Here is a 24,494-nt window from a genome sequence, read left to right as displayed (position 1 = left end):
ACATGGCCAAATGGAGCCAAGAGGAAGAATGTGGGGCTATCTGGCATTAAAGTACAATTCCAATTACAGTATAATGTTCTATGATTGGTGTTACTGAACTTTGTATTTGCATTGGAAAGTGTTGGGGGGAAAATCTCATAAACCAAAGCAACTTGAATGTTACCGTCATCATTCCCCTGTTGACCATTTGGTATAAACTAGTTTGTGTTAAGGAAACATGCGTTATAGCAGAATAGATTGAATTCTCTCAACTGCTCTTTATTTCTCTTATTCTGTTCTCCTTGTTCAGGTTGTCTTCCACCTCTTCTTCAGTTTTTCTGATGTTCTTGCCTTCTTTATTATAACTGCTCTAGTCTTCAGTGATTACTTAATCTTCTGTGCTTCTGTAGCACTTGTCATCTGTACTACTCATTTGGCTTTTAAAATACGTCATTACCTTTTCTTTTTTTGCCTTTCCTGCTAATCTGTAAGGCCATCATTGATTTATACTATAAATAAATAGCACTTACGCCATGACCTTCTGAGTATAGGTGTTACCCTTAAGTCATAGTATTTTCTATTGTCTATATATGTGTTATCTATATATTTTGAATGCAGTTAGAGATTCCCTTTCATGGATAGTGCCTTCCTGAAAACATGCACATAAGTCAAATGTGGGAACTCTGAGCAATAGACATACATGTTATGTGCGCTTCCAGAAAGCTAAATAATATAAAATCCTTGATAACACCTTGCCTTTAGAATACTGTATTGATGTTTTTATCCTTCTTAAACTTATTCTTTAATTTTATTCCTTGGCAATTGAACACATTCTCCAGGACTTGAGTTCAGTGGACATCCAGTTGACGTGGAAGAGTGAACACTTAGGGCATTCATGAATATTCTCTCCTTTGCTCACATGTATTTCATGTATGATACTCAAGCATATGTTGGCACTTTGATATTTTGTCTTTCTACCTATTAATGAAAAATATAATGCCCAGTTATATATTGAGTAATGACACTGCCAATATTGCAGAGTAGCACAGACTTCTGTCTGAAAGTCAAAGTTAGGTATATGACACTAATATACAGTCTCAGTGTATGATTGAAGTATAAACTGTTTGAAAGTTAAGGCCTATGGGGACTTCCTGGGCGGTCCAGTGGTTAAGACTTCGCCTTCCAATGCAGGGGGATGTAGGTTCGATTCCTGGTTGGGGAGCTAAGATCCCCACATGCACTGTGGCCAAAAAACCAAAACATAAAACAGAAGCAATGTTGTAACAGATTCACTAAAGACTTTAAAAATGGTCCACATCAAAAAAAAATCTTTAAAGAAAAAAAAAGTTAAGGCCTATGATTTTGGTCAACTCTTGGGTTCAGGCAAAATTAGTAGTTCTTGGAAAGTGAAAATCTAGTCTGTTTTTGGTATTTTCTTAATTATGCAAATGAACAAATTTGATATGAGGTTTAAAGTATTTGTATCAAAGAAACAATTTCAGGGAAGATGGAGTAGTAGGCAAGGATGAGATATTAGGAAAGATAATTTTCGAAAACTGTGGAGAAAGTAAGCTCAGTGTTTATGAGATAGAAGGAAAGAAGGGAGATAATTATAAGAGGCTAGTGAATGGTTAGTAAGGACATTTGAGCAGAATTTGGGTGCGATATGTTTTGTCTTTGTTTTGTTTTCATCCATTATTATAAATGTGGGCAAATGACTGTAGGTGGTAGGTCAGAATCTTTGATTTTTATTTTAACTGTTGTTAAAGAAAATTAATGGGAAATGGCTATAGTACAGCATTCTTTAATCATTGTATATTCTAGCTGCTCAGTTTATTTACTCACGACGTGACAAACCTTCAGTTGTTGAACCTGTAGAAGAATATGATTATGAAGATTTGAAGGAATCCTCCAGTTCTCTTTTGAACCATCAGCTAAGCGGAATTGATCAAGGTATAGTAAAAAGTAGTCTATCTATGTTTCTTATCTGAAAATGATTAATAATCAGTTTACCGGAAATTATCAATTTTATTGTTCATAATAATGATCATGGGTAGTAATGGTATGAACTACCATTATATCTTATATCTTCAAGGAATTGTGAGGACTAGATGGTTAACTGTATGGTTGAAAAATTGTGTGGCTGTTATGTAATAACTGGAATTTTTGATTGAAACCTCCTTAGGACAGAAACTTAAATGATTTGTTTTCTTTTAGCAATATTTATTGTTTCATAAGCTCTATGTAGAGCTTATGGTTAGATTACAGAAGCTCATTTCCTTGCAAAATGTTAGGTTCCAAAAGTCTGGTTTTTATTAAAAAAAAAATTTTAAGTCTGAAGTAATACTATACAGTGTCCTGATTGGTCACAGTCATGTAAATTAAGTTTCAAGGTAGAATTTGTAAATGGTATGGCATTGGTTCTGAGTTTGCTTCTTTTTAGTTCTCTTAAACATTTTAACAAAGATATTTTATATTTTGGTTTTTGCCTTTTATAAATAAATTTCAAATATGACATTATTTCAAACATACTACTCAAGCTATAGATTTATGAACAATGTAGTAGACCTAAAATCACCAGGTATAACAGTAATGCCATCCGTTGGTAGTGAGCAGGGCTGAGCTGATTTGCTCTTTCTGTGGAGTGTGGCTTTGTTCTAGAAATGTTTTTAAATTGAAAATTTATAACAACTTAAAAACAGGAAAGGGGGAGTATATGAATCTGAGAGCTGATCTTTGACTAAATTGGTAAAATATATGTCAGCTGCTACCCAAATCAAGAAAAATGGAGAAAGCACAAATATACAAAATTAGAAAGCGGAAAGGGAAACAACAGAGAATAAAAAAATTCATCAACTCGGCAAATACATTTGTCAATCTGGATAAAAGTTTGTAGAGGAGCTGCTGTATAAATTCCTTGATAGTTTCGATTATATTTTTAAAGAATGTGTTATAGTTGTCATTGTTGGGGGAGAGGGTAGGAATAAAGTTGAAGTCTTATACTTTCTCTGCTGTGCCTCAGAATGATTAAGGAGGTATGAAATTCAGAGTTACGTTTGAGAATGAAAGTTAATCATTCCCACCTGACATATGTGAGTAATTGCATGATAACAATAATAATGATTGTAGCTAACCTCTACTAACTGCTTTCCGGGTATTCTTCTAAGTGCTGTTCAGGTAATTGCATATTTAGTCTTCATTAACAACCTTATGAGGTAGGCCAGGTATTGTCTTCATTTTACAGGGGAAGAAAATGAGACACAAAGTTACTTGGCTGAAGTTGCACCAGCTAGTAAGTGGCATTAGGATATGAACCAAGACAGCCTGACTCTTTATGTCTACTCTTTGTGTATGTATAGACAACAGTTGCTATAATTAATTAGAAGAGGCCCTGATGCTAGCTATATACTAAGTATTCTGTTCCAGTTTTAGTAATTCATGTATTTATGAAATAGGTATAATTTTTCAAGTTTAGCTTATTAGCCTATACTTAATTTTGGTCTCAAGCAAAGCAGAATTAGCCAAATATTTGAGAATTTATTTTTAATAATTAAAAAAGGGAGCAGTGGGAAAAGTATTAAATACTTCTGTTTTTTAAAAGAAAGGATATTGGGGCTTCCCTGGTGGCACAGTTGTTGAGAGTCCGCCTGCCTGTGCAGGGGACACGGGTTCGTGCCCCGGTCTGGGAAGATCCCACATGCCGCGGAGCGGCTGGGCCCGTGAGCCATGGCCGCTGAGCCTGCTCATCCGGAGTCTGTGCTCTGCAATGGGAGAGACCACAACAGTGAGAGGCCTGCGTACTGCAAAAAAAAAAATAAATAAATAAAAATAAATAAAGGATATTGCTAGTAGATTCCTTGTTCAGTATGTAAGCATGTAAAAATGTAATGTACAGTGCATTCTGTGAACTGGTTTCCCTGGATTAAGGAGTCTGAAAACTTGAGTTATGTTTTGATTACTGCTAAACTTAGTAGTGCCATGATTTTCAGTCCTCTTATCTTTATGACTTAGAATTTGATATATCTAAGTCATAGAGTTACTGTGAGGATTACAAAGGATATATATACATATGTGTATATGTATAATGCATATATATATATTAATATTTTGAAAATTGTCAACTGCTATACAAATATAAATTAATATATTCATGCATTTTTATTTGGTGGCCCTTAGGTACCAGGTACTATTTTAGGATCTAGGGATATAAAGCCTTTGCTCTCATGGAATTTACGTCATTATTGAATGTTATTAGTGATTACTTTTTATAATAACATAGTCATCAGAAAATAAAAATCCTTAAAGATTTTAGACATCCAGATTCAAATTTTTGTGTTTAAAATGAATGTCCAGGGACTTCCCTGGCAGTCCAGTGGCTGGAAATCTATGCTTCCACTGTAGGGGGCGCGGGTTTGATCCCTGGTTGGGGAACTAAGATCCCACATGCTGTGTGGTGTGGCCAAAAAAAAAAAAAAAAAAAAAGAAATGTCCATTCTTTCCTTAATCTATTGGATTTCCTAATATTTATGGCATTTTTATGCCAAGTTATCTTGCCCATTTTTAAAGCATTGTTAAGGATGATTTTAGTTGGCTGAGTAGAACTGAAGTTAGCCTGAAATAGAAAGTACTTAATAATAGTTAAGGTAGTAATGCAAGAAATTTAAGAAATATACTTAGTGATTAACTGGGTTCACTAACTAGTTAGAAATATTTTCATAATTAACCCTCCCTTTCTACACACGTAAAAAATCATCAGTATAGACCTCATCATCCTCATTGACTGAAATAGATTTTAGTGTATACAATTTACGCTTTTTTCAAGGATTAGTCAATATTACTTTGGAGACATTTATTGTAGTGATTTCTTAATTATTGAAATTGTTCCTCTGGTAAGGGAAGCTAGGTATATTGTTGATAAAAATATAATCACTGTAATTTTTGCCAAGGAAAAATGAGTTGAACATCCTACTATAGTTTCAAATCCTTTTTTCAGTTTTGAAGATTGAGGGTTCTTTCATGACACCACTTAGTATAGCTTTTAATTATTGTTGTCTGTTCTAGCTCGTCTTTTTTCATGCCTTGATCACATGAGGGAGGTACTTGGAGATGCTGTGCCAGATGACATATTGATTGAAGCAGTTCTGAAGAACAAGTTTGATGTGCAAAAGGCTTTGTCAGTGGTTCTGGAGCAAGATAAAATGCAGAATTTGAAGGTCAAGAGTGAGGGAGCAATATCTACAGGAAAGATAGCAAAAGGTATGCTTTTACTTGTTCTCTTTTAGTTTTACAGTTAATGCTTTGAAAGAGGCTTTGATTTGATTGAGCTGTTAAGAAAAATGGGCAGAAAATTTTGCATGTTACAATAATTCTTAATTATTATCAATTGATTTTCCAGTTTGTGAATTTTTAAGCTCAATGACTGCTTTCCCTTCACTCTGTTAAAGCCTGTTTTTTTTATTTCCCTGCTTGTTCTTGTACCTAACAGAATATAAGGGAAATAAAATTAGATAACAGCAAGACAGAACACTTTTTGCTTTTTATTATTGGGGTTTTTTTTTTTAACTTTAGTGGGTCAGGAGATAGAAATTAATAGCCAGACAATGTCAAAAAAATCCCTTTATGGTTATAACATTTTATGAATATAATTTACTTTTATATAAATATCCTAAGTATTATAATTCTACCACTCTTTAATTTCATAGCCAGATCTTTAATTTTAAATTTTAGTATTTGGGGTTAAATTTAGAACTTAGTCCACAAGAGAAGGGAACCAATTATATGAATTGGTATGATGCCTCTCAGTAGGAGCATGGTGATTTGTTAACTGGGTTGATATTTCTCATAACCTAAAGACTAGACTTTTGCCATAGCGAAATTGTATACAGTCTGTTACTATGAAATAAGGGTCATTTTTATGTAAATTAAAAGTTTTTTTATTTTGGTGGGGGGTGGGATGCACTTCTAACTGTCCAGTAATATGAGAATGAGTCTGTAATGTGTCATCTATATTAATAGTTTATCCCAGATCACAGTAGAAATTATAGGGTATTATTTGTTTGCATGTTTTTAATACATTAAAAATACAGAAGATGAACCTAGTTCTTGCCATTGGTTTTTTAAATGTTTTGAGTTTGAGACAATCCTGACTATAATTTAAGTATCTTAAAACCTCACATTTATAAAATTTGTGAAAATTAGAACATTGACTAACTTGGTAATTACCTTTGTATATATCAGTGAACAAAGTATGAAGGTCACTTAAGATGGTTAAAGGAAGGTAAAATCCTTTTTTTTTTTTTTTAGAATGTTCGCTTTTTATTAAATAATGATCAAGTGTCACTTTATTCATGCCATAGTCAAAAGAAACATTTAGTAATTAAATGCCTCATTTCATGTTTCCTTTTGGTTGCTGTGACTGTCTTCTGCATATGTGAACCTATTCATCTGAAAATTAATGGCTCTTGTAAGGTAAGGAGTCTTATTATCTTCCTCTGAAGTTTCAGCTGATAATGTTCAAAGCTCTTGTCTTCAATCTGCAAACCATTTGGATTGCAGTAGCAAACCCTTTGATTTTTCTGGCCCCGTAGCAAAATATGGATTATATCATAATTCTTCGGTTGTACCAAGTCACTATTTACTCCATAAAAAAAAGAAACTTGACAGACCTAAAAGTGAAAAGAAACTAGAATCATGTAAGTTAACAAAAGAGCTGTCGCTAGCTGACCTAATTGATGATATGCCAAGAGATTCTTGTAAAAGTCAGCCATCAGTCAGATTATCATCCACAGATAGTCTGGAGAGTCTACTTTCAAAGAGTCTAGATGCTGATTTGTTAAGACCTCATGCATCTGAATGTATTTCCAAAGATGATTCTGTGTTCAAAGGAATACCAGATTTAAAATCCTTGATGATAAAGAGCACAACACCTAATAACGCTTTATTTATTCAAAATAATTCAGTACCTGATTTGCAAAACATTCCAGTACAAAACAGTTTAGAAAGTTTAAATAATCCTTTGCTCTTAACTAGCTCATTGGAAAATATGGCTGTTGGTAATTTAAATGCTAGTAAAATGACTGAAGTTGGAAGTGTTTCTTCAGTTGAACAAAGCACCAAGAATTGCATATTAAAAAATGACAACTTGCAGTTTTCCCAATGTGAAAGTCCATCCTTAGCTGAACTGTTTCAGGAGCACAAAGAGAACAATCCAAGCCAATGCTTTACTTTATCTGATCTTTGTAACCAACCATCTGCCAGTTTCACAGATCTAAGTTTGGGATCCTTTCCCTTGTCACAACTAGCAAATCGGTATCAGTCTTCGACTGGAATATCAGAATTAACAGGATCTCTGTCATCTTTGGCATTTTGTAAAGCTTCTCCAACAAGAGACCTTGAGAATTTGTCACTTTCTGATTTGATTGCAGAAACAATTGATATAGACAACTCTCAGATTAAGAAAGATTCCTGTATGCTCAGTTTATGTGAAATGAGGTCACCTGGAATAGATTCTAATATCGATCTTAGTGTCCTCATAAAAGCCCCAGATTTTGTTCCAAAACCTGTAGTAGACCAATCTGTTGCTCCAATACCAGGAACTAAAGTTCTAAGTTCAAAATTAGGGAAAAGTTCCAATTCTTCTGAGGATAATAAGAAAAACAGTAAAGGCTCTCTGACTAGGAAACCACCTTTTTCTGTCTCTTGGACCAAGGCCCTTGCTGCCAGACCTTCAGCTTTTGCTGCAACACTGTGTCTTCGTTACCCATTGAAAAGCTGCAAGCGACGCACTCTTAACCTCTATAAGACTTTTCTTTATAGTAGACAAGTTCGAGACGTAAAGGACAAAGAAATAAGTCCTCTTATAACAATAACACCATTTGACTTCAAATCAGCATCTCCTGATGACACTGTGAAAGCTAATCAAAAGAGAGCTTTTACTAGAGAATAGTAACAAAAGGAAAACTTAATAACTGTTGTAGAGCTTTTTCTTTTAAATTAGTCTTTATAGGATTACTTTATATTATGGGATTTAAGTTGTGATTTTTGTATTAAAATTGTCTTAAGTCAGTTGATAACGTCAGTTGATATGTACTTTTGCACTGAAATATTTTTTTTATACTCTGTCTTCTTTTAGTGATAATTGGCTTTAAGTTGATAGCCTACAATGGGTGTATGTTTACAAAGTGCTTATGGAAACTTGATATTGTGAAATCAAACCACAGCTATTTTTGTTTAAAGCATTCAGCTTTATAAGTTTTTACGATGAGACATTTTCTTTTATAAAATAATTTTGTGCTTTGTTCTTAAATGAAAATGCCACCACTTGGGATTATTAGGCTTAGTGATGAAGATTTTTCTTATATGTGGCATAGCATAGCTGAGACCGTATTATATTTTAAAATATTAGTGAAATCATTCCCAGTTTCATTATTTTTCTGCAGGTGAGTACTAAAACTTTTCTATTAGAAAATCTTAAAATTTCTGACTTTTAATAATACTGTGGAGGTTGTTGAAATACATTTTTCATGATAATGAAATGAAAATCCTTTTAAGGGACCATGTACATATTAAAGATGGATTAATACATAAATTATTTTTATACATTTTCAAAACCATTTGTGCTAAATGAACACTTTAAAATAAATATATATAAAGTCTTTTCAAGTATGGTTGCATGTTCTTTGAATAGATAATCTTATCAGATTTCTTTCACTTTTTTTTTTTTTACTATAAGTAATGAAATGTGGAGTTTTCCTCTTTGCTATTGACAGCTTTATGTGCTATAATGACAAAATTTCAGCAATGGCAGGCCAAATAAGAGCTCTTCTAGTCAGTAGAACAAGTACGTAATTCATCCCTTAAAGCAGTCATCCTCAACTAGCGGTCAGAATCACTGGGGGAGTGTTTTTCAAAACACAGGTACTGTGGTTTCACTCCAGATATGGTGAAATCAATCTCTGAGTGATGACACTTGGGAAGGTGTATTTTCAAAATGGTCCCCAGTTGATTATGATGGGTTACTTCTACTTGAGAACCGCTGCCTTAAAGAAATCAGTAGAATGAAAGAAATTACTAATGCTAAGGATAACGCTGGCCAACTTGAATTTTTAATTTGTATTTTCCAGTAATTAGGAATACCGAGGAATATTGCTAATTAGGAATTTAGGGTCTTTTGCCTAAGAAGATGCTGTTTTTATATTATTAGTTATTTCTTGCAGGAAAAAATATATAAAATGTTATTTCTTAATGAGAATAAAGTAGCTATATTTTCCCAGTAAAGAAATATTTTTCTCTCACAGCTACTTTACTATGCATTTGATAGTTTTTTTTGTCTCTTGTTTATTTTCAGAATGACATTCCAATCTTTTTAGTTGTGTATGATGTTTTTATATCCAGTGTTTTGGTGGGAAAGCTTAAGCCAGCCTGTGTCTTCATTGTTCTTGACCAAACACTTTCTTGTGATGTCTTCAGTTTTTGTTTTTAATTGCAGATTTCAGTGCGTATCATACTGATGCTTAGATAATATAAATCACAAGTTATATTTTATGCTTGATTCTAAAGTTTGAATTACTCCAACTGCTGATTTTGTTTTTCTAGTGTTGAACCTTAATCAAACATTTTAGTAATTTTGAACTATTAGTCTATGACTCATCAACTAGGTTTATATAGTGTAGGCAGTCTCCAGTTTAGAAGTGAATTGTATTCTAAGTGTTTGTTTGGAACTGACAATAATTCCTGATAGATTAAATGCTACACAAGTGGTCCCTTTGCTCATGAATCCACAAATACTTGTTTAATCCATATTGAAGTTGAACAGTGTTACTGTTATATTACCTTCTTTTATAACAAACTAATTTTCAAGTGGAAATATACTTTTTAAGCCATATAGCAGATCTTGTAGAGTGAACTAGATCTCCCTTTGTTGGCTGATCAGGATTGTAACTACTATTTATGAGATTTTTTTTTTTTAGGGGAAAAAGTTTCTGTATTACAGGGTGATAGGGAAGGTAACAATTGTTAAATGTCTCCCTATTTCCGTTTTCACGGCTACTGGTCTGTCAGGCATGTATCTGACATGCTCTTGTCCTGTTGACTGAGATCTCTGAGATTCAGAGACTGGAACCAAGAAGACCCACTGTCCCTCTACCCTTGGCCATTGGCCCTTGGTAGACAAGTGCCTGCTTGTTCACGGATACATTCCTAGTGACAGCAGTTGTTTGCACTAAGTGCATATTCTGCACCAGCTGCTGTTTATTGACTGACTGCTGTCTTGGTAGCTCAGGTATGCTAAGTTTTTTTGGTTCATTTTCTGGTTCAAATACCAGTTTTGAAGTGCAAAGCCATTTTTACTTGCATTATGATTAAGAGCATTGATAGATTAGGAATAGAAATAATGTAATTATCTTCTAAATGATACATAACCTTATTTTATGTATGTTTAAAGACACTTTATTTAATATATATTATTTATATATTAGTGATTAATTGACATTGAACTCACAGCCAGTAGCACTATAACTTAATGCCTAAACAAAGTGTTATCTAACATGAATCTTTTATTTGTAAGGCATATTGCAGCTGCCTTGTGCTTAGGAACACTAAACAGTGCTTCAGACTACTCTTGGGGACCATTTTAAACAGCAAAATTACCAACTAACAGGTCAATGTGAAAAACATGGCAATAAAGAGGTCATGAAAAGGGCACTTGCTTATAGTATGAGAGCTGAAACAAGAAGGCAGAATGTCACCTTGTTTGACCTCAGCTGGGAACGTGCCTGCTGGGCTACTCAAATTTTGTCCTGCTCTGCACTTGTCCACAAGAGACTGCAAAATTGTCGAAAGTAATTATTTTTAGTGAGCAGTTGAATTCATGAATATGGAATCCTAAAATGAGGATTGATTGTACATTTTTTGACCCACTACTCTTTGGTCTTATTGCTACTTTTCCTCTTAAAGGCTATTAGCTTTGGGCAGAATTACTAAAATATTTAACTGGCTTCTTTACTTCTCAGTTAATTTGCTCCAAAACAATTTCTGCAATACAGCCAGAGTAACTTTTCTAAAATGTAGCTCTAATTTTCTGTTCCCCTATATAAACCCTTTATTTTATAAAACCTTTTATCAACTGGTTTCGCTTTGTGTAACCCACTACCCAAATCCACCCAAGAACACCTACCTGAGTTTCCTTTGCTTCTACAGTACTTTGCCCTTCCCCCTCCATTTCTCCTCCTGAGGTTGTAGTTTATATTCACTTTACTCCTAATCCTGAGATAGGGGAACCTTCATATGTACCCATAATTCACTGTATTCCTTTTTATTACCACCCCATATAAAATCATAACCCCCCCCACACACATATAGTTCCTTTCCTTTGTAACCCTGCTTTATTGTTCCTCACAACCCTTACATCATCTGACATTGTGTGTGTTTACACAGTTTTTATCTGTCTCCCTACTGCTCCCCAGTCTCCCCCCACCCTCCCACGCAATTCCTACGAATGTAGAGTTTTTATGTGTTTATTGCTATATTCCCAGCTTAGAATACGTCTGGCACATAAATGTAGGAAAGGATTTAAAGTAAAAGGTAAGTCCCACTCTTAAATAGTGTCCCACATCTTGTTCCCTAGAGGAAGCTGTAAAACAAATCTGAAAAAAAACCTCTTTTATATTCTTCTAGAAACTATTTGCATGTTACACATATCAAATGTATATATATCATTACATAAATGGGAAGATACTAAACACTTCAGTGTCTATATCACTTGACAAAGTATACTGCAGATCTTTCCTTACCAGTGTATAGAGATCAATCTCACTCTTTTTAAAAGCTGTGTAGAATTCCATAATATGTTTGTACATTAAACAGCCTCTGTTGATAAACATTTTAACTTGCTATCACTAAATGATCCCAAAATGAACATCCTATGTTTCTAGAAATTGAATTTCTATGCCAATAAGTATATACTTTAAAATTTTTGATAAATACTGCCTAATCGTCCTTAATAGCGGCTGTGCTAATTTCCTTCCCACAATTTTACGAGTATTTTTGTTCAGATGCTCACAGATAGGATTATTACTCTTTTTGGTGTTATTTTCCTGATAATTGGAAACTATTTTTTTCATTTATTTATATGTCTTTAATGAGTGAGGCTGGCTGCTTTCTCACATATTTAAATCTATTTGTATTTCTCCTCCTTAGAACTACCTATTCCTAATCCTCACCCATTTTTCTGCTAGCTATCTTTCATAATGACTTATAGGAATATATATGTGTATGTGTGTATTTAATATATTCAATTTTTATATTTAAATTCTAAGAAAATTCTTTTGTTATATGCATGGCGTATACTTTTTCTTACTTTCAGTTTGTCATCTTTTAGATCATTATTTATAAGACAAATTGTTGACTTTATTATATTCAAATTTACTAATCTTTTATGGGCCTTTGTTTGAAAGTTCTACTTTACTACAAGATAATTTTAAAAAGTTATTTGTTTCTTATATGTTTGACAGTTTCTCTCTCTTTTTTAATTTATTTTTTTAAACATTTGCGTGTTTAGTCTAGCTGCTATTAGGGGATAAGGTAGAAATAGAGTTTTCCTGCCAAAGTCTTTTCTTTTTTGATGGCTGGATTTGTCATAGTTACCTTTTGTTGTATTATACATCCTTTTTCTTTTTTAACCTGCTTAGAAATGCCATCTTTGACATATGCTAAATTCTTCTCTCTCCATCTGTCTTGTCTGTTTTGGGACTCTGTACTATTCCATTTCTTTGTCTTGTTCTATGCCAGTATCAAATTTTTAATTACTGTAGCTTTTTATTACTATTAGTTTTTAAATATTTTATAGGCTGTCTTATTTTTTTTCTCCTTTTTCATAGTTTTCCTGAATTACCTCACGTGGCTGTTTTTCCCACATGAGCTTTAGAAACAACTTATCAAATTACTGAAAAAAATCTAGTTCTAATTTTTATTGGGCTGTTTAATGTTATCAAAAGATTTTTGGAGAAAAAAATAAACCATTTTCATAGATGTAAAAGGCTTTAGCATTACACTATTAGACAGTAAACATTACATTATTTACATAGGTTTTCTAGTATTGGTCTACACTGGAACATTCCTAATTGGTCATGGTGGATTATTATTTTAATGGGATGGATTTTATTTGAAAATATTTTATTTAAAATTGTTCTATCCATAAAATTAATTTACAGTTGTGTGTGTGTGTGTGTGTGTGTTGTCAGGTTTTGGTTTCTCGTGGTTTTATAGAGAGCTTAGAAAGTTTTCCTGTATCCTTAAATAATGTGAAGAGCATTGAAATTATTTGTTTTATGATAGGAATTATCTTTCTCAGTATTCTAAGGTCAGTTTTGGAAGCTTTTCTGAGAAAACTTTTCTGAAAAATTTTCTGAGAAAACTATCCATTTCATCCAGGTTGACAAATGTATTTGTTTAGCATTGTAACAAACATTGTCTTACTATTATTTTAGATTCTTCTATACTATGGTTAAATCTCCATTTTTATTTTAAATATTGTTTTCTTTCCTCTACTTTCCCCCTCTGCCCGCTTTTTTTCCTCTTGAGTTTTACCTTGTAATTTAATTTTCTTCCCGAAAGATGGGCTCCTAAATTGGTAATTAGTTCTACTGGTTTTAATTCATTAGTTTGTGAGTTTATGACCTAATCTCTTCTATTTTTTATTTTCTACCTTTCTGAGTAGAACATTTAATGTAAATACATTAAACTTTTTTACCTTAAAAATTAATATTAATTTTTGAAATTTCAAACACAGATGATAATATAACAAACACTCATGAACCCACCATTTAGTTTCAACAGAAGGTAACATTTGCTGCACATACTTCTGGTCTCTCTCTCTCTCTCTCTCTCTCTGTTCTAAGAAATAAATTGTTAAAATCCAAGTTCTACCCTCTCCTTGTTCCTCCCCACTCCCTTGAAGTTGATATGCGTTGTTCCTATTTTCTCTTGCTTAACTTTTGTCTCTGTAGTTATTGTTTTTCTTCTGAGTACTGTGTTTGCTGTGGCATATGGGTTCTTTTAGAGTTACTGTTATTTTCTGGATAATCCACAATTTAATTTTGATTTCCTTTTTAAGCCAAGAACCTAATTATTCTTTTATTTTTTAAAATTTTTATTGGGGTATCATTGTTTTGGAATGTTGTGTTTCTACTGTACAGCGAAGCAGAGTTCCCTGTGCTGTACAGCAGGTTCTCATTAGTTATCTATTTTATACATATTAGTGTATATATGTCAATCCCAATCTCCCAATTCATCCCACCACCCCCTCCCCCGCCCCCGCTTTCCCCCCTGGTGTCCATACGTTTGTTCTCTACATCTGTGTCTCTATTTCTGCCTTGCAAACTGGTTCATCTGTACCATTTTTCTAGATTCCGCATATATGCGTTAATATACGACATTTGTTTTTCTCTTTCTGACTTACTTCACTCTGTATGATAGTCTCTAGGTCCATCCACGTCTCTACAAATGATCCAATTTTGTTCCCTTTTATGGCTGAGTAATATTCCATTGTATATATGTACCATATCTTCTTTATCCATTCGTCTGTTGATGGACATTTAGGTTGCTTACTGTATTTGCTGTAGCATATGGGTTCTTTTAGAGTTAACTGTTATTTTCTGGATAATCCACAATTTAATTTTGATTTTCTTTTTAAGCCAAGAATCTTTTTTTTTTTTTTTAATCCCTGGTTGTGGTGGGATTTTTGTTTGCTATTTTTGTCATGATTACTGGTTTCATTGTGCTATTATCAGAGAATGTGGTCTGTACCTTTTACTCTTTGAAGTTTATTGAGTTTTTCTTTGTGGTCCAATGTAGTTTTATAATGATTTCATAGGCCTCTGTCAAGTATATGAATTCTGTCTTAAGAAACCAAGATATGATATATTTCTGTTACTTTTCAAATTTTTGTAGAGTTCAGTATTCTTACTTAAATTCTGTTTCCTTGATTGGCTATAGGCAGAGAGGTAAGTTAAAATATATCTTATTGCATAAACATTTCACCCTGTACATTTTGATATAAGATACCTGATCTTTCCGTGGATTATGAAATTTTCATTAATATAAAGGTCCTGGTTTGTTTGTTTTATGCCTTTTGCCTTAAATTCAGCTTGTTTAACATTCATATCATGTTTGCTGCTTTCTCTAAGTTTTATTTGTCCATTCTTCTGCTTTCAGTGTTTTGAGTCACTTTGGTTTAGCTGCGTTTTCTGTATTTGTGTGTAATTTGGTTTGTCAGAGACAGATAGTTTTTTCCCATTTATGGCATTGATAGGATAGATGTAATACCTTCTGTCACTTAAAAAGTATGTTGTTGGGCTTCCCTGGTGGCACAGTGGTTGAGAGTCCGCCTGCCGATGCAGAGGACACGGGTTTGTGCCCCGGTCCGGGAAGATCCCACATGCCATGGAGCGGCTGGGCCCGTGAGCCATGGCTGCTGAGCCTGCGCGTCCAGAGCCTGTGCTCCGCAACGGGAGAGGCCACAACAGCGAGAGGCCCACGTACCGCAAAAAAAAAAAAAAAAAAAAAATGTTGTTGTCTTTTATATTTATGTATTTTAATATATGGTCTGTGTTTGTTTTGACTTTGTATATACCCTTTGATAACCTGGAAATATTGTAGTTTATCCTTTTGTTTGTTTGTTTTTTTTTTTTTTTTTTTTTTTTTTTTTTTTTTTTGCGGTACGCGGGCCTCTCACTGCCGTGGCCTCTCCCATTGCGGAGCACAGGCTCCGGACGCACAGGCCCAGCGGCCATGGCTCACGGGCCCAGCCGCTCCGCGGCATGCGGGACCCTCCCGGACCGGGGCACGATCCCACGTCCCCTGCATCGGCAGGCGGACTCTCAACCACTGCGCCACCAGGGAAGCCCTGTTTGTTTTTTAATTACTTTTTTTGGCTGCGTTGGGTCTTCATTGCCGCACGCAGGATTTCTCTAGTTGTGGCGAGCGGGGGCTACTCTTCATTGTGGTGTGCGGGCTTAGTTGCTCCACGGCCTGTGGGATCTTCCTGGACCAGGACTTGAACCAGTGTCCCCTGCATTGGCCACTGTGCTACCAGGGAAGTCCCTATCTTTATAATATAATAACATGTTACCATTTAAAATTTTTCCCAACTTTAAACAGTATGTATGTGTTGATCTCTCATGAAAGATGAAGAAATTAACACACTTATACTTCACCTCCTCTTTATTTCTCATAATTTTTGTTGATCTTTTAAGTTCTTAGAGTAAGTATTTACCTTTACACCTTTTATAATATATTTAAACTCTTATTAACTGAATTAACTTTAAACAGTTTTTTAATGAATCCTGGCTTTAAAAGTTGAGCTCATCAGTTATACTTTTTCATACTTGACCTCTTCTCTCCCTTTATCTCCTAATAGTTTTAGTCATTATATATGTAGTGCCAAGATTTATAGCATTTTCTTAGATTCTGTACTCAAAATTTCCTTAGTTTTAAACCAACCATAGTTATCTTAAAATTGATTGGTTTCTTATGATTAGGCCTCTGTTTATCACTTGTTCGACTTTGACATCTTTTCCACCTCTCACCTTCCCCTACCCCCAAAATATACACATTTGAAATATTTCCCAAATCATTGAGTGTGTGAAAATGATTCTGTGACCTGTATCTGCATTATAAATAATAGTTCTTGGTTCCTCTTTCTTTCTTGGAAGGCTTTGCAGACATTGCCGTATCATTTTCTATTATTATATGTTGCTAGCTAGCCCATTCCACTGCTTCTAGTATGGCTTTTTTTATTTCTCTAAGTAGTTTTTTTTTTTTAATCTGTATTTCTTGTGAGCTCTGCTGGCTTACTTTTCAACTTTTTCTTCTGTTGTTTTTATCATCTTTTCTTTTATCATGTGTGTGTGATATGTTTTTTGGGAAAAGTGGGATAGAAACATCTTCACTTTGTCTCTTTAACTGGATATATCTTTCCAGCAGCACTTGATTAGATTAAATGCCCCTATCAACTGTGAAACTAGATTAATTTGAGAGGCTTGTGAATAATTTCTTTCTGGGTGTGTGATATGACAGACCTTGTTCCAAAGGTTTAGATGCTTAGGTATAATAATTCTACTGTCCATATCAACATGACTTTAAAATGACATACCACTGAACAGTCTAGGAGAAAGTTTCTTTTACTATACTTACTTGGAAAAATTTTCAATATTTTTAGAATTTTGATTGAGAACTTAATATCTGTACGAAAATTAACCTTTTATCTTATAATAAGTTGGAACTCTTTAATTTCTAAAATGATGTATTAAATGTTTATGTGTCTCCTTGGATAATGTTTTAGTTCATTTTATTAACATATATAATATTGAAAGTAACCATTATAGCAAATACAAATAACCTTAGAATGGGTTATCATATAACTTTGTTATACATTCATATGGGTGAACTGCTAAAAGAGTGTATATTTAGGGGGTAAAATCATGGGACAGTCTGTTTTCTGTTGGTATTTTCCTTGCCACCTTAAACCTACCAAGGGCAGGGGGATTCATTGCCAAAACTGTAAAACTAAGTAACATAGACTCTTGGGTTTTTTTCCACAAAAAATCCAGCAGTTGAGATACACATAGTATTATTGTTTGAAAGGAAAATTCTGGGCAGAAAAATCTTACTATTTATGGTTTAAAATTTTATGATTAGAAGAGAAACTTAGAAGAGAAATAGTTTTCGACAAAATGGATATTACTGTGTGAAATGAGGTTTAACTCTTTCGATTGCTGTTGAGTCTTTTTCTAATGTTGGGTTTATTTTGATTCTTTTAGAAAAATAGTTGATCTAAATAAAAGTAAACATTAAAGAAAAAATAGTTGGTTCACAAATATGGAAAAGGAATCATGTGTAATTTAACATTTTGGGGACTTCCGTGGTTGTCCAGTGGGTAAGACTGCGCTTCCACTGCAGGGGGCATGGGTTTGATTCCTGGGGGTTCGATCCCTGGTCACGGAACTAAGATCTCACATGCTGCTCGGTGTGACCAAAAAATAATAATAATAATAACATTTTATATGGTTCTTAAAGTTGATACTTCCATTTCCCTCACAAATAAAGTAGCCAATAAATGTTTATATTAATCATATCATTAAGAAAATTCATTGTTTAAAAGAGTTGGAGGCTCTGGAGAAATATACTTTAATACTGGACAATTCACATACTATTTTTTAAAATTAATTAATTAATTTTTGGCTGCATTGAGTCTTCATTGCTGCGCACTAGCTTTCTCTAGTTGTGGCGAGCGGGGACTACTGTTAGTTGCGCTGCGCGGGCTTCTCATTGTGGTGGCTTCTCTTGTTGTGGAGCACAGGCTCTGGGCGTGCGGGCTTCAGTAGTTGTGACATGCGGGCTCAGTAGTTGTGGTGCAGGGGCTCCAGAGCACAGGCTCAGTAGAAAAGGAATAGTTGAAAAGCCTGTGGTGTGCGGGCTTCTCATTGTGGTGGCTTCTCTTGTTGTGGAGAAAGGGCTTAGTTGCTCCGCGGTGTGGGGGACCTTCCCGGACCAGGGCTTGAACCCATGTCCCTTGCATTGGCAGGCAGATTCTTAACCACTGTGCCACCAGGGAAGTCCTCAGGTACTATTTTTGCTAAGATTTGTCTTGAGTAGTATTGGTTTACTCATACTGTTTAGAAACCTATTATGCATCATTTTCCTTTCCCTTTGAATTTCATCATTTTTCCTTCAAACAAAGTTTTTTCATTTACAAAAAATAAAGCCTAATTTTACATAATGAGGATATAGTTATTTGCTAGCATTGTTTTGCTAGTTTTGTAGTATTAATGGTCTATTAAACAAACGTCATACAGTTTATCTGCATAGTACTATTTGAATATCTGTAAAGTATTATTTGTAACTATACTCAGCTGATGATTATCATATTCTTGCATCTCAATGGCAGATTGTTCCCTAGAGAAGGTACAAGAAATTAAAGATAAAGCAGAGTTGTAAACACTTGGAACAAGGTCATTTTTTTTAGCTTGATTATTGTGCTGTATTTGTCTCTTCAACATTACCTGAGTAACTAAATAGGAGTGATAGTGATGTTAGATCTTTAAGAAGAGATGTAACCTCTTTTTTCTCCCTTCTCCGGTCAAATATATTATGAGATTTTTATCCTTATCCTGGAAATAAAGACTATGATTAATTTGAAAAGTCTGCGTTACAAAGAAAAATGATTACTATAGGATGTTATGAACACTTCTGAATCTATTATGTATGAACTTTTCAGTAATGTACTTAAAATATATTATTTTGCTTTAATACTTTTTAATATAGAGTTTAAAATAGCTATATTTAACTGAAGTTTTTCCGATGTCCCCTTTTAAATATATTTTTCCTTGAAAAATATTTTCATTAATTTTTCTGTCACTGAGTAATTTTATTAAAGCAGTTAGAAGAATTTTATACTTGTACAGAAAACTTTAGAATTGGCTTTCTGCTTTAAAATTCTGTGGGCTTTTGAAAGGAAGTGGTTTATTTCAGTGAAAAAAAAGTAGTTCAGAATGTTCTCAGATATGTCTTAAGATTCTCTTTGTGTATACACCTACACTGGAAAAACTGAAGCATTAATTGCTTAATTTAAAAATAATTTGCTTTAGACTCTCAAAACAGCTTATCTTCTTCGAATAGCTAGTACCATATAAGAATTGCATGAATGTTAAATGCAGTTTTCTTTTAATCCTAATTACCTTGCTTTTTTTTAAACCATAGAAATTATAATCAGATTACATATATTTGTATATACTTTCTTGTTTCATTCCCAGGCAATTATATATACTTCTTAATATTTTTTGAGTGCTTGGCATGTGCTAAAGAATTGCTAAGTATTCAGCAAGGGGTTAGGATTAGAATGGGAGCCGATAAATACAATTCAGTTTAGCCAACATGTACTGCATGTTCGCTTTTTATCAGAAAAATGTGGTAGCCATTGAGGACATAGATTTAAGCCCCAGACTCTTTCTTAGAACTTTATAGTAGCCCCTCAGGGGCTAAGTCTGGTTTAATAGAAGCACCAAATATAGCCAGGATGTTTTCCCTCTGAACAAGTTGCCTGTTTCTTTTTATTGGCTATGTGTAAAAGTATTCTGTTCTGGGAGCTGATACTTCTCAAGGGAAGATAGGGAAGTGAATTAATACATTGAATGTAAACTTTGTGTCAGGCTTTGTGTATATTTTATTTGATTATTATGAGAATTTGTGAGGTAGGTGGAAGAAACTGAGGCTCATATGAAATAAATAATTTGTTATTTCGCACAGCTATTAGAGGCACATTGTAGCTCAAACTGAGTTCTTTTGAACTTAAACACCGCTTTTAAAAATTTTTTTAAATTTAATTTTTTTAATTGAAGTATAGTTGATTTACAATATTGTGTTAGTTCATCACCCTTTTCATTGTTGTATATTACTTGCAACAAGTTTTTATACTATAATAACTCAATCTTATTTTGTATTTGTCGGTAAGTATCTTACGGATAAAATTAAATCCCTTGTTAGGAAAACCAGCTTTATCATTAGTTAGGTACTTAAAAATTGCTTTCAACTATTTTTTCTACTGGTATTACTTACAGACTTTGGCATTCCTATATAGAGAATTGATGTCACTTTCTAAATCCTTGCAAATTAGTGGTCCTAAGAAATGAAGTCCTTTTCTAGTTCATTTAATCTTAAATCACTATGTTGTCTTCTATTCCTTACTTAAGCAAACAATTCTGTTTGATTTAAAATTCTGAAGAATTTAATTTTTTAATAGTTGCTAGCTTGGTGCCATCTTTAAGCACATGCTTTAATAATAAGTAACAGTGTTTATTGAGTAAAGCTAGAAAGTCCAAATGAGCCAATGGATACCTAATCCCATTATTCAGAATTCAGAACTGTTAGCATTTTGATGCATTTAAGCAATAATAGTAGGCAATATTAATGAACACTTACTACACACCAAATATTGTACTAAACTCTTTATATCTGCTATTTTATTTAATGTTAACAATAATCACAGAGGGATTTTTATTTTTTATTCTAATGTCACCAGGAGGCTCTGAGGCTGAAAAATGGCTAAACACCTTGCCCAAGGCCACAAAACTAGTAAATGGTGGAGCCAACATTCAGAATAAGATGCTTTTGAAGTTCTATCTTTTATAATTTGTGTATGTGTTTCTACATATAGAGAATATTAGTTTTTTTTTTTAATGGAGCCACTCCACTTTTTAACCCATTTAACTTAATCATATGCTGCAGACTTAGAAGCTTTTTTTAACTCTGTTAAATTTTATTTTTAATTGTGGTAAAATACAGATAGCATAAAATTTACTGGGTTAACCATTTTTAAGCATATAGTTCAGTAGTGTTAAGTATATTCACATTGTTATGCAACCAATCTCCAGAACTTTTTCATCCTGTAAAACTGAAACTCAATACTCATTCAACAGCTATCCATTTTCCCCTTTCTTAGTCCCTAGCGACCACTCACAGACTTTTTGGTATGCCAATAATTTAGGCTTCATAGTATTGTTATTTTATCTAACCAAATACCTATTATAGGAACTTAAGTTTTTCAATGTATTTTTACCAAAAATGCTTCAGTAAACATTTTTGTACTTTTTGTGCATTTTTTTCAATTATTTTATAAAAGATTTTTCTGGAGTAGTATTGCTGGATAAAAAGGTACAGGCATTTTTAATGCTTTTAGTACACATTGTGAAGTTACCTTTGGGAAGACTGTACTAATTTACTTCTTGTATTTAACTGTGAATCGTAATAGCATTGATAGCATTAGTTTATAAAGGATAATTATATTCCATGAAAGGATTTTATATTCATATTGATGTTTTCATTCATTAACAGAGTAGCTAAGAGTCAGAGATCGATTATGCCTTTTGGGTGGGGGAGCTTGTTGTGATGACAGTCACCTTTGTGTCCCTGAAAATTGTATCCATGGTGCATTGTGCATGCTGTTACAGGTTGGCAGTGTTAAAATACCATTTATTCACGATAAAGCAGTACCTAACTTATAAGTCTCTGTAAGTAAAATAACCCATGTAATGCAATTGGCACAGTGTCTGGCACATAGAGAATGCTCAACAAGTGATAGCTGAACTTAGTTCAAAGAAATAAAGTGTTCTTTTACTACCATCTAAGGAACAAGTGACATAAAAAGTGATTATATTAAAGTCTAATGCATTGAGGGGTTTATATTACTTCCACTCACTTTTTTTTTTAAGTCATTCATGATGTTTTTATGTAAGCCCTTTTGAGGGGATTACCTGTCTTCTCAGCCATTTTTAACAGCCTGATATAGACTCTTCCATGTATTTCTTTATTTTCACATAATATATAAAAATAGACACATATACACAGAGGGATTTTTCATTACTATTGTAAAAAAAAGGATGTACTATAATTTTCATTTTCCTTATAATACAGTGTCAACTGGAGTATTTTCCAATGTATTCTTTTTGGTAATTACATAATATTCCATGGTATGGCTGTGCTACAATTTATTCAAGATTTCCCATATTGAAGGATATTCATTTTATTTCCAATTTTTGCTTCTATGAACTATTCTGTTTATAGAACATCTGTGTACATATCCTTAAAAACTAGGGCTTTAGATTCTACCAGATAGATCCCCTGTGGTGGGATTGCTATTTTAAAGGTATACTGTTTGCTTTAAATAGATATGGCCTTTGCTTTATGAGAGGTGTTATGTTTCATTTTGGACAATCTGACAGGTAAGAAATTAATGTCTCATTGCTGCTTTAATTTTCATTTCCATGACCATTAACAAAGTTGAGTATGTTTTCATATATTCACTTGCCATTTGAATTTGTTTTGTGAATTGCTAATTATATCCTTTGCCCATTTTTTAATTGGGTTGTCTTTTTCTTATTAATTGAAGTCTTGGTATTATAGATATTAATCTTTTATTAGTATATGCATTGTAAATAATTTTCCCAATCTTTTCATTTTCTTTATTTATGGTATCTTTCCAGAAAAATTTAAAATTTGAATGCCATTATATCTGTCTTTTTTAACTTACCAGGTTGCAGTCTTGGATTAAAAAAAAAACAAAAGAACCTTAACCTCTAGGTTATAAATATTCTCAGTTTTCTTTTGAGAGAACTATTATGTGAGTTTTTTACATTTAAGACATTTAATTCCTCTAAAATTTATTTCTGTGTAAAGTGTAAAAAGTGGTCGAACTTTATTTTCTTTCAGAGTTTCATTAGAATTTAAAAGATGCATCAGATTTATGCTCTGACCAGTGGCATGTGGTATAGTAGAAAAGGATGATAGCTCTCAGATGATTGTTTTGTAATCTAGCTCTTTCATTTGCTATCTGTAAACGTACTGGATTTCTCTGAGACTTGGTTTTTTTCTTTAAAATGGCAAAAATATTATCTATCTCAAAGTATTATGATTTATCCTTAACCCAGCTTGTACCATATATTAAAACAATATTAGTTTCCCTTTCCTTCCCTTTACTAATTGCTTTAAAGTTCATTGCATTTGTTATTATGGAGTTATTTCTGGATATTGGATAATATTGGATATTACCAAGTTTTCTTAAGTTATTTAGGAATGACTCTTTGCCCCAGTTATGAATTCAAGATGAAGTGTGGAGATGGCTGTGACCTACTGTATATCTTTTTTTTTAATTCTTTTTTTTTTAAATTGAAGTATAGTTGATTTACAATGTGTTGGTTTCAGGTGTATGGCAAAGAGATTCAGTTATATGTATCTATTCCTTTTCAGATTCTTTTCCCTTATAGATTATTATAAGATATTGAGTATAGTTCCCTGTGCTGTACAGTAGGTCCTTGTTGGTTATCTATTTTATATATAGTAGTATCTATTTTATATATAGTAGTGTGTATATGTTAATCCCAGACTCCTAATTTATCCCTCCCCCTTCCCCCTTTGTGTAGATCTTTTTAAAACTTAAATTTGTTTAGGATTATTCAAATACAGCAGCCTCTCCCTTTTTACAATCATGTTCTTGAAAATCTCAAAGATAGAATTTAGGAAAGAAATTGAAGACAAAGTTGAAATAAGGATTAAGTTGAATCTGTATAGGCCCATGTATGTGTGCACATGCGTGTATTTTACAGTCACTAAAATAAAATGGTGTAAATGACACCTAAATAATGAGAATATTAATGAAAATTCATGTCTTTAATTTGATTATTTTTTTTTTTTTTTTTTTTTTTTTTTTTGTGGTACGCGGGCCTCTCACTGTTGTGGCCTCTCCCGTTGCGGAGCACAGGCTCCGGATGCGCAGGCTCAGCAGCCATGGCTCACGGGCCCAGCCGCTCCGCGGCATATGGGATCCTCCCAGACCGGGGCACGAACCCGTATCCCCTGCATCGGCAGGCGGACTCTCAACCACTGCGCCACCAGGGAGGCCCTAATTTGATTATTAATGCCAGTTTAATTATCATTTATCATCTCTTGCTAGTTGGACTCCTTTCTTG

At 33.4% G+C, this 24,494-nt stretch overlaps 1 protein-coding gene across 2 annotated transcripts in view; it reads left to right on the top strand.

Annotated features, from left to right (window-relative positions):
• Positions 1-24,494, top strand: part of HBS1L (HBS1 like translational GTPase) — a gene marked incomplete at both ends in the record, with an annotated part of 81,500 nt that overhangs the window by 9,152 nt on the left and 47,854 nt on the right. The window contains 3 exons of one of the 2 annotated variants that reach the window (XM_079716385.1): positions 1,804-1,932; positions 5,041-5,235; positions 6,453-7,924. In XM_079716385.1, the coding sequence (XP_079572511.1) occupies positions 1,804-1,932; positions 5,041-5,235; positions 6,453-7,924 (1,796 nt within the window). Of the gene's footprint in view, positions 1-1,803; positions 1,933-5,040; positions 5,236-6,452; positions 7,925-24,494 lie in introns of those variants that run through there. The other variant, XM_079716384.1, reaches the window with a different exon arrangement.

The sequence above is a fragment of the Hyperoodon ampullatus genome (genome assembly GCF_949752795.1).
Source record: "Hyperoodon ampullatus genome assembly, chromosome: 12".
NCBI lineage: Eukaryota > Metazoa > Chordata > Mammalia > Artiodactyla > Ziphiidae > Hyperoodon > Hyperoodon ampullatus.
The sequence above is the reverse complement of the archived record's forward strand: the minus strand, read 5'-3'. Positions and strand labels throughout refer to the sequence as shown.